This window comes from Piliocolobus tephrosceles, chromosome 16 (assembly GCF_002776525.5).
Source record: "Piliocolobus tephrosceles isolate RC106 chromosome 16, ASM277652v3, whole genome shotgun sequence".
Classification (NCBI taxonomy): domain Eukaryota; kingdom Metazoa; phylum Chordata; class Mammalia; order Primates; family Cercopithecidae; genus Piliocolobus; species Piliocolobus tephrosceles.
This window is the reverse complement of record NC_045449.1, coordinates 23,859,403-23,870,633: the sequence shown is the minus strand read 5'-3', so window position 1 is coordinate 23,870,633 and position 11,231 is coordinate 23,859,403. Positions and strand designations below refer to the sequence as shown.

General features: G+C 44.2%; 1 protein-coding gene across 1 annotated transcript in view; it reads left to right on the top strand.

Annotated features, from left to right (window-relative positions):
- The first annotated feature begins 5,855 nt into the window (after positions 1 to 5,855).
- The window catches only part of NUFIP2 (nuclear FMR1 interacting protein 2), a 38,749-nt gene continuing 33,373 nt past the window's right edge, over positions 5,856 to 11,231 (top strand). The window contains exon 1 of the mRNA XM_023183942.3: positions 5,856 to 6,363. Coding sequence (XP_023039710.1) covers positions 6,087 to 6,363 — 277 coding nt within the window. The 5' untranslated portion in view covers positions 5,856 to 6,086. The remainder of the gene's footprint in view (positions 6,364 to 11,231) is intronic.

The following is an 11,231-nucleotide window of genomic DNA, read 5'->3' as shown; positions in this document are numbered from 1 at the left end:
GTATTTTTAGTAGAGATGGGATTTCACCATGTTGGCCAGGCTGATCTTGAATTCATGACCTCAGGTGATCTGCCTGCCTCGGCCTCCCAAAGGGAGGGATTACAGGCAGGAGCCACCGTGCCCGGCCTGTATGTGCTCTTGAATTTCAGTTGACAGCATCTGCCTGTCCTTTCAAAATTTGGGAAAACACTCTATCCTTGGTTAAATAGATAATTGATTTCTTTAAAACTCAGTTTCCTTAATGAAATATCTGAAAGGTTAGCTTTATATACCTAATATTTAATAACTCAGTATCACAAACATTTAATATTTAGTATTAGCCTCGGCAACATGGCAAAACCCTGTCTCTTAAAAAAAAAAAATACAAAAATCAGGTTGGGCGCAGTGGCTCAAGCCTATAATCCCAGCACTTTGGGAGGTGGAGGTGGATGGATTACCTGAGGTCAGGAGTTTGAGACCAGCCTGGCCAACATAGTGAAACCCTGTCTCTACTAAAAAATACAAACATTAGCCAGGCATGGTGGCACATGCCTGTAGTCCCTGTAGTCCCAGCTACTCGAAAGGCTGAGGCAGGAGAACTGCTTGAACCCAGGAGGTGGTGGTTGCAGTGAGCCAAGATTGCACCATTTCACTCCAGCCTGGGCAACAGAGTGAGACTCCCTTTCAAAAAAAAAAATTGCTTTCATTTTTCAAATTCTCTCATGGTCCTTAAATTTATATATATATATATATACACACACACACACACACACACACATATATATTCTTTACTTTAAAAAAAATAAAAAATTTATATGTATGTATTTTGAGACACCCAGGCTGGAGTGCAGTGCAGTGGTGCAATTATGGGTCACTGCAGCCTTGACCTTCTGGGCTCAGGTGATCTTCCCACTATAGTCTCTCAAGTAGCTGGGACCACAGGCACATACCACCACACCCAGTTAATTTTTTGCATTTATTAGAGATGGGTTTTTGCCATGTTGCCCAGGCTGGTCCACCAACTCCTGGGCTCAAGTGATCCAGCCACCTTGGCCTATCAGAATGCTGGGATTACAGGTACAACCCACTGTGCCTGGCTGAAATTTTATATATATATAATTATTATATGGAGTTTCGCTTTTGTTACCCAGGCTGGAGTGCAATTGCATGATCTCAGCTCAATGCAACCTCCGCCTCCTGGATTAGAGCAATCTGCTGCTTCAGCCTCCTGAGTAGCTGGGATTACAGGCACCCGCCACTGTGCCTGGCTAATTTTTGTATTTTTAGTAGAGACAGGGTTTTACCATGTTGGCCAGGCTGGTCTCGAGCACCTGACCTCAAGTGATCTGCCCGTCTCGGTCTTCCAAAATCCTGGAATTACAGGCCTGAGCCAACGCACCCAGCCTGAATTTATATTTTGTATGCAGTCATACTACATATATATAATTTGCTTTGCTTTTTGTACTTGAGTTATTGGTGTCCATGTTTTTCCGTATTGTTATGAAATATAATCCTTTAAAGTACTTACTGCAATTACAATACTTCTAAGTCGAATTCCAAAATGACCATAAGTAGAGGCGAATCCAGGTTTTGGGGAACTCTCATTAAGAGAAAAAAATGTAGCTGGGCACCCTGGCTCACGCCTGTAATCCCAGCACTTTGGGAGGCCGAGTGGGCGGATCACGAGGTCAAGAGATGGAGACTATCCTGGCCAACATGGTGAAATCCCGTCTCTACTAAAAATACAAAAATTAGCTGGGTGTGGTGGCAGGCACCTGTAGTCCCAGCTACTTGGAAGCCTGAGGCAGGAGAATCACTTGAACCCAGGAGGCAAAGGTTGTAGTGAGCTGAGATCATGCCACTGCACTCCAGCCTGGCGATGGAGTGAGACTCCGTCTCAAAAAAAAAAAAAAAAGAAAAAAGAAAAATGCAAAAATTTCTAATGACTTCTGGATTCTGGTCAACAGAAATTGAAGAAAAAAAATTGACTTGTGAGATCTTTGGGGAAAAATAAGAAAAAAATACAAAAATAGATTACTTTTAAAATTTCCACAAGGCCAGGTGCAGTGGCTCATGACTATAATCCCAGCTACTTGGGAGGCTGAGGCAGAAAATCACTGGAACCTCAGAGACAGAGGTTGCAATGAGCCGAGATTGCAACACTGGACTCCAGGCTGAGCGAGAGAACGCGACTGTGTCTCAAAACCAAAACAAAATAAAAACACACAAAACAAAACAAAACAAAACAAACCCAAAATCATCCAGGCATGGTGGCATGTGCCTGTAGTCCCAGCTTGGGAGGCTGAGGTGAGAGGATCATCTGAGCTAGGAAGTTCAAGGCTGCAGCGAGCCGTGATGGCATCACTGCACTCCAGCTTGGACAACACAGTGAGACCCATCTCAAAAAAGAAAAAGTATATGAAAAGTAACAACTACTAAAGAACATTTGGAATACAGAGAAAGTTTAAAAAAAAAAAGCCCCTATAATTTCATCAGACTTATGCTATATTCCCTTCTTGTGTTTTTTTCGTCAATGCAGATTCCATTTTATAAAAACATGCTTGAAATAAGTAGAACCAGTTATTTTCTTTTCACAAAAGGTTAGTATTAGGGCATTATTACTATTATTATTATTATTATTTTGAGACGGAGTCTCGCTCTGGCTCCAGGCTGAAGTGCAGTGGCACAATCTCAGCTCACTGCAACCTCTGATGACTCCCTGGTTCAAGCGATTCTCCTGCCTCAGCTCCCTGAGCAGCTGGGATTATAGGCATGCGCCACTGTGTCCAGCTAATTTTTATATTTTTAGTAGAGATGGGGTTTCACCATGTTGGCCAGGATGGTCTAGATCTCCTGACCTCGTGATCCACCCCCCTCGGCCTCCCAAAGTGCTGGGATTACAGGAGTGCGCCACCACATCCAGCCTAGGGCATTATTATAATAGAATATTTAACATTCATGGCAAATCCCAAACATATTTTGTATACAACAACTTCAGAAAAATCAAGAAGAAAAAGGTCTATGTTTTACTGTTGTATTTCCATTCTTATTTTTAAAATTCATGTTCTTCAAGATTATGATTCTAATATATACAAGAATGTAATATTCTGCATTTTTTCTTACATTATATCATAAGCCTTTCTCCATACTACTGCATACTACTAAGACAACATTCATAGTAACTAGAGTATCTGAGAATAAGATTTAGTTTCTTAAACTCAGTCAGTACAACTGTAAGTGAAAAGCTAAGGCAGGCAAAAGTGTGATAAATCAGAGATACAGAATGAGTGCTTTTGGTTTGCCTGCAAGCCTAATGTAGAAAACCTAGACAGGGAAATTGGAACTCAGAAATTCAAGTCTTCCAACTAAATGTCTAAGTCAACAAAAAATACCAACATAATCCTACATTTTATATATACTTTTCTTTCTTCTTTTCTTTTCCTTTTTTTTTTTTTTTTTTTTTGAGATAGGGTCTCGCTCTGTTGCCCGGGCTGGAGTACAGTGGCACAATCACAGCTCACTGCAGCCTCCACCTTGAGGGCTCAAGTGATCCTCCCATCTCAGCCTCCCAACTATAGGCACACACCACCATGCCAGGCTAATTTTTAAAAATTTTTGTAGAGAGAGTCTCTGTATGTTGCCCAGGCTGGTCTTGAACTGCTGGGGTCAACTGATCTGCCTTGGTCTCCCAAAGCGTTGGGATTACAGGTATGAGCCACCACACCTGACCTGTTTTTTCTTTAATAATTGGAAATGTGGTAGAATATTATTCAATGGCAAAGACTTATTTATTGTGATATGATATTATTATTAGGGTTTTCATTCTCAAAATTGGGTAAATGTACCCCCAAAGAGGTTTTTCTTTAAAATTTAGCAAGGCTGGCTGGGCCCAGTGGCTCATGTCTGTAATCCCAGCACTTTGGGAGGCTGAGATGGGCAGATCACCTGACGTCAGGAGTTTGAGACCAGCTGGCCAACATGGAGAAACCCCATCTCTACTAAAAATACAAAATTTTTAGTATTTTTTGTATTTTACTAAATACACGGTGGCGCGTGCCTGTAATCCCAGCTACTCAGGGGCTGAGGCAGGAGAATCGCTTGAACTCGGGAGGCAGAGGTTGCGATGAGCCGAGACCATGTCATTACACTCCAGCCTTGGCAACAAGGGCAAAACTCCATCTCAAAATTCAATAAAATAAAATAAAATTTTAGCAAGGCAATACAAATCTTCACTATACAGAACATGCCAAAATTTGGTCATGGTTTTCAGGACTCAATGACATTTATTGTTGGAAACCAGCTGTTATGTTTTAAATAAGCTTTTGCATTGACATTCATTAATTTCATAGCATAAACTTTTTGCTTTTAAGCTTATTGTTCCTTTAATGTTGTCCTGTTGTAGGAATTCAAGCCACATTTTAAAAATTCAAAAATTTAACATACATTGAGGAAACAGTCGGTATGTCCGCTGCTGAGTGAATAAACAAAATATGGTATATACATATAATGGAATATTAGCCTTAAAAAAGAGGGAAATTCCGATATATGCTACTCTGAAGACATTACGCAAAAACGCTAGTCACAAAAAGACAAATACGGTACAATCCCACTTAAATGAGGTACCTAGAATAGTCAAGTTAGTAGAGACAGAAAACAGAACAGTGGTTATCAAGGGTTGGAAGGAGGAGGGAAAGGACAGTTATTTTTATTGGGTATGAAGTTTCAGTTGGAATGATGAAAAAGTTCTGGAGATGGATGATGGTCATGGTTCTACAACAATATGAATGTACCTAATGCTCCTGAACTCTACACTTAATATTAAGATGGTAAGTTTTATATTATGAATATTTTACAATTAAAAAAATCCCCCAACCTATAACATACATTGGGAAAAGTACATTTTACCTGTATATTCAGTTTAACAAATAATCACCACCAAATATATGTATAATCACCACCTAGCCCCCAAAATGAAATATTATCAGAGTAACCTGTGTCCCTCCCCATCACAACCCTTTTCCTTCCTGAGTAACCACTATCATGGCTCTAATATTTGCTTTTGAAAATCATATTGTGATGTGGTAATGCAGGATAAGTTAAATCTACACTACAACACGCTACAGAATATTTCTTTAAATTTCATTTTTTCCATAAGTGCCAAAAAAAAATCCCACTTAATAACTTTCAAGTGCTCTTTCTCCCCTTCCTTTGCTCTTGAAACTTCATATTCTAAAACCTATTTTGGTGCCACAGTTGACCTCACCTGCAGAGTTTAATTAAAAAAAAAAAAAAAAACCCACAACCTTCAGTGTAGATTTTCATTCCTCCCGCTCTCCCTTGCCTCCAACTACAAAGAAACAATGATTTAAACCCTTTGTGCCCTTTTAGAAAATTACACAGATACCCCATTGTGGAACCCTATAATCCCTTCGTGGAAAGGAAGAGATTAGCATATGAATACAAAGCAAAATGAATCCAGAATACAAAATGATCTACTGGATTGTGAAGCTCTTGTATTCTTAAAAATGTATTTATTTCCTCTTTTTGTATTGCCCCTTTAGTGGTCTCAGGGTTAAGGGAATTGAGCTTCCCTTTCTGGTTACCCGGAAAAGGATTAAAAACAAAAAACAAAAAACAAAAAAAACAAAAAAATCACCAGATTCTAATAGGTGCAAAACCAACAGATGGCTCCCAGCGCCAGTGGAATCGCCAGTGGAATCTGCTACCCTCGACACGAGCTTGCTTGCCGGTGAGGAGTGTAGAAAGTGCTGTTCGCAGACTGCGTGGTGAAGGAGAGAAAGCGACAGAAGAGAGAGCCATAGTGCTGACGTTGAAAGCCCGGCCCTGTGAGGTTGCACAGGGTAAGTAGCGTTGGCCAGGCGGCAGCGGCGAAGGGGAAGGAAAGAGGATTTGAGCTGGGGGCGGGGCTTGCGGTACAGCGTGGCTCCTGATTGTTGGAGCGCGGCTGCCAATCTCGCAGAATCGCTCGGTTAACCAGTGCGCTGGCGAGACGCGCTCAGATATACTGAGTGAGCCCTGAGAAGCAGTCTCAGATCCTGACGGTGCAGCAGCCCGCAGCCTCAGCCAGGGAGTCCCAGCCGCTTTCAATGGAGGAGAAGCCCGGCCAGCCACAGCCTCAGCACCATCACAGCCACCACCATCCGCACCATCACTCTCAGCAGCAGCAGCAGCAGCCGCACCACCACCACCATTATTATTTCTACAACCACAGCCACAACCACCACCACCACCATCATCACCAGCAGCCTCACCAATACCTGCAGCATGGAGCCGAGGGCAGCCCCAAGGCCCAGCCAAAGCCGCTGAAACATGAGCAGAAACACACCCTCCAGCAGCACCAGGAAACGCCGAAGAAGAAAACAGGTCTGGGAGGGAGGACGGGTGGGGGAAGGGGGTTGGGGGTGGAGGACAGGGAGATGGGGGTGGGGCTGGATCCGAAAAGCGCGGACGGGGTCGGGATGTGTGTGTGTGTGTGCCCTCCGGCTCTGGGGATGCCCCTTTCATTCTAGGGCTCGGGCTGAGCAATGGGGTTTGCAGCGCCCTCTCCTTCCCTCCAGCATGGGAGAGGCCCAGCCAGGCCAGCGTGACCTTCCCGGCCCCCGCCCCGGCTGAAGGGAGACCCACTGGGTCGGCCTTGCAAGTCCAACCTCTTTATTCTTTTCCCATTCACCTCCCTGCGTCCCTGGAGTTACCTCAATATGGGGGCCCTGAGATGGGGTAAACCTACCCCCCAAAAAATCCCTCGAGGTGTAACTCAGGAAGGCCTAGCGAATCCCGCCTCGGATGGTGTCGCGAGACCCTTTTGCAGGCGGCGAGGGGTGGGTAGGTAGGCTGAGTTGAGGAAGTGCCCCTCACCCGCCACGCCAAGCCCACCTGTGGCCTTGGGGCTCCCCATCTTGTTGGGGGGGGGCTGCTGGGACCCTTCATCTCACGGATCGTTTCCACCACTAAACGCCCTTTTTGGGCGCCGAACCCCGCAGTCTTGCCCAGCGGCTCCTCCCGAGGCTGGTGCCCTGGGCCCGCTCCCCCCAGAGCCGGCGCGGCTGGAATGTTCTCTCCTCCTCGCGGGGCCGCTTCCTGTCCGCCATGTTGGAAGCCGATTCCTGTCACCGACTCCGGCCCACTGAGGAGCGGAGGGGGAAGGGTGTCGAGGGCCACACGGCGCGTCGGAGCTGGGTGACCCGGGATCACCACCGGCCGCCGCCTCGCCCCCTGCACTGCGGGGGCGGCGCCACCGCCCCCCCGCTCCGCGGCCGCCCCTCCCCCGTCACCGGCCGGGGTTGTGTAACCCGGTGGCGGCACGAGGCCCCGGGCGGGTCCCTGGGGTGAGGGGCGGGGGCGGTTGGGGTGGGGGAGGGAAGCGGCCACGAGGGGAGCGGCCTGCGCGAGGCCCCGCGCGCCAGCGGCCGCGTTTCCCGCTCCCGGGTGCGGCGGGCGGCGCGGGCAGTCGGGGCGGGGAGCCGGCCTCGAAGCGGAGCTGAGGGGGAAGGAGGCCGCGGGCGGCGGCGGCGGCCGCGGCGCTCCTAGGGGCAGGAGGCCTGCGGGGGCGGCGGGGGGATTCATTTTGGGTAGAGGCGGTGCCTGAGGCCGGGTGGGGTACCCAGCGGGAACCCAGCTCCCCGGTCACGAGTTTCTCTGCCACAGGAACCTCGTCTCCTGCCAGGTTCGCTCACGACTCCGCCTCTGAGGCTTTCACTTGGGCCTTTTCCTTCTAGCAGCTCATTTTCTACAAAAAAAAAAAAAAAAACACAAAACAAAACAAAAACCTTGTTCCATTCCCCTCCCCACCCGGCACTTACCTTCTGAGCTTGGGTAGTGTCTTTGAGGTGAGGGATTTTTTAAAATGTTAGGATGAGGAGGAGGGCGAGCTTTTTGACCCCTTTTCTTGTCCTTAAGGGTGAACCCGAGTGGCTCATGCATGAGGTTAGATTACTACCATCTTGCCTCGGATGAGGCTTCTCTCCATGTTAAAAAGAAAGGTGTTTTTTCGTATTTTAAAATCGATATTGATCCCCAAACTAATATTAACAAACGAGAAATGGAGGGTAAAAGTCATGTAAGAAAGTATTTCACGAGAAGTAAGTTTAAAAGTTTATAACCCACGCAGATTTTAAAAAATAAGGGCTCTTTATAAATCGAAGAGAAAGGAATCATAAAGCGTATGTTAAACCCAGCGTATCAAATTTGATAGAAGGAATTGTTGAGAGCTGGAGAAAAACTAAGTGCTTTTTTTTTTATTGCAGATTGTAACTTGAAGACTGAAATTAGAATGTCAGATTTTCCATTTTGGGAGTTCGTTAGGGACCCGATGGTATGCAACAGAAGTGAACACTTAACACACGAGTTAGGTGTTTAATCCTAAAGATTTGGAGCAGTTTAAAAACTGTTAGGGACTACATAACTAGATTTTTTTAGCATTAGCTCTCGTTCAAAAGATGAGAAAATACTACCGTATTATGGCTGCATAAGGCAATATTACTGTTGAGACTGAAAAATTATATTTCATCGGTCAGGTTAATATACTTTTGCAAGACTTCTCTCTACATGTAGAAGCAGCCCCTAAACCATTCAAGGTGGTATTCCTCCAAATATTTCTTATCTTGGAAGACGTGGATAAAGAGGAGGAAACTGGAATTAGTTTTGACAGAGTATAAACAATTTGGGGCGAGTGTGTGGTTTGGTCACAGTACTGTTGCTTTGACATGCATTATGTTAATAACTAAGAAAATATTACAATATTTTTGAAATTTATTTAACATGTTGAGGTAGGCTTTTGTAACCCATTACTCACAAACCTAAAGAGAAACAGTTTTTTTTTTTGTTTATCCAGAAGAGGGCGCAAGAGAAGGCCAAATGTGTTGAGTAATTTGTTTCTAATTGAAAAGCTAGATTTATAAGGACTCAAGTTTTGCTGAGTCTTTTGAAAGTAGGATTAGTATGTATAAGCAGCCCTAAATAATAAAAGCGCTAGGAGTTCTTTAATTTCTTAAATTTATTCTATAATGTTTACATTTTTCTTAGATGTAAAAAAATTTCTGGCATACTTTATACATATCAACAAGGTTGTCATGAGGAAAGTTTTATGTAGTTAAACGAGATTTTCTTTTTTTTTGTTATTATATTAAAACTTGCAGGTGGGAGCACAGTGGCTTCTAAGCCGTTTTTTCATTGTTTGGTGAATTCTAATAGCTGAGTCACTACAAACTAGAATCTTAGGAAGAATTATGCTAGTTAGTTTTGGTTCAGCTCAGTTTGGAGATTGGATTTTTTGCTATTTCAGGTTGCTCATCTGTAATTGAAATCTGAAAAGTTGTGACTAATGGACCCAAGGATACAAACCTTTGTTTAACCTGTTGGTATGTTAAATGATATAGGTAGTCTTGTATTCCCTCCAGAGTTAGGTAATGTATGTTACATTTTTGAATTTTTTAAATGTGGCTTGAATTCCTGCAACAGGACAACATTAAAGGAACAAGAAACTTAAAAGCAAAAAGTTGTACTATGAAATTAATGAATGTCAATGCAAAAGATTATTTAAAACATAACAGCTGGTTTCCAACTGTTTCCAAGTTGTATCTGTTAAAAATGATGACAGCCTTTATTTAGGGGACTTTCTGCTTTTCTTTGTTTCCTTTCTCTTTTTTTTGAGGCGGAGTCTCATTCTGTGGCCTAGGCCAGAGTGCAGTGGCATGATCTCAGCTCACTGCAACCTCTGCCTCCCGGGTTCAAGCGACTCTCCTGCCTCAGCCCCCTGAGTAGCCGAGATTACAGGAGTACGCTACCATGTCCAGCTAATTTTTTTTTTTTTATTTTTAGTAGAGGTGGGACTTCACCATATTGGCCAGACTGTTCTCAAATTCCTGACCTCAAATGATTCACCTGCCTGGGATCCCAAAGTGCTGGGATTACAGATGTGAGCCACTGCTCCTGGCATTTTTCTGAGGAAAAAATAAGCTTTTAGAAAACATCCTAAACAATAATCTCTTTCTTCCTGTTTCATAGTTAAATTTTGCCACCAAAAATTTGATTTGATCAGCTATCATAGCTTTTCCAGCAGCCAAAAAATTTTTAAAAATGTAACCCTGTGGAATCTAAGAACTCTTTAAGAGTTCTAAGAAATCTTAAGAGGTTGGTGTGGTGGCTCTCACCTGTAATCCCAGCACTTTGGGAGGCCAAGGCAGGTGGATCACTTGAGGTCAAGAGTTTGAAACCAGCTAGGCCAACGTGGCGAAACCAGGCATTGTGGTGCATGCCTCTGTAATCCCATCTACTTGGGAGGCTGAGTCAGGAGAATCTCTTGAACCTGCGAGGCAGAGGTTGTGGTGAGCCGGGATCACACCATTGCACTCCAGCCTGGGCCACAGAGTGAGACTGTGTCTCAAAAAAGAAAGGAAAAAAATAACTCTTATAAGATGTATTATCTCGTGGTACAAGTTTTGTGCCAGTCTGTTTTAGGAATGATTATGCCTTGAATATGTTTTCTTGGGTTACTTTAATACAGTAGAAGAATGCCTTTATTTGTTCAGTTTTAGTATTTGTACTTTCTTTCTTTTTTCTTTTGAGACGGAGTCTTGCTCTGTCGCCCAGGCTGGAGTGCCGTGGCGCGATCTGGGCTCACTGCAAGCTCTGCCTCCCAGGTTCACGCCATTCTCCTGCCTCAGCCTCCTGAGTAGCTGGGACTATAGGCGCCTGCCACCACGCCCGGCTAATTTTTTTGCATTTTTAGTAGAGATGGGGTTTCACCGTGTTAGCCAGGATAGTCTCGATCTCCTGACCTCATGATCCTCCTGCCTCAGCCTTCCAAAGGAGGCTGAGCCACTGCACCCGGCCATTGTACCTTTTTTTCTAATGTAGAATGAGTAAATCTTGTTGTGAATCTGATAGACTTATACATTAAGTTATTTTGGAACAATGATTCTCAGACTTATAAAAATAGCAGTATTTCTATTATACTCCTCATTTCTGCTGCCTTAAATATGTGGAGTATCCTATTGTGTGTTTTTTGTTTTTTGAAACAGAGTTTTGCTCTTCTTGTCCAGGCTGGAATGCAATGGCCCAATCTGGGCTCACTGCAACCTCCGCCTCCCAGATTCAAGCTATTCTCCTGCCTCAGCCCCCCAAGTAGCTGGGATTACAGGCGTGCACCACCATGCCTGGCTAATTTTGTATTTTTAGCTTTGTATTTGTAATTTTGTATTTTATTTGTATTTGTAATTTTGTATTTTAGAGAC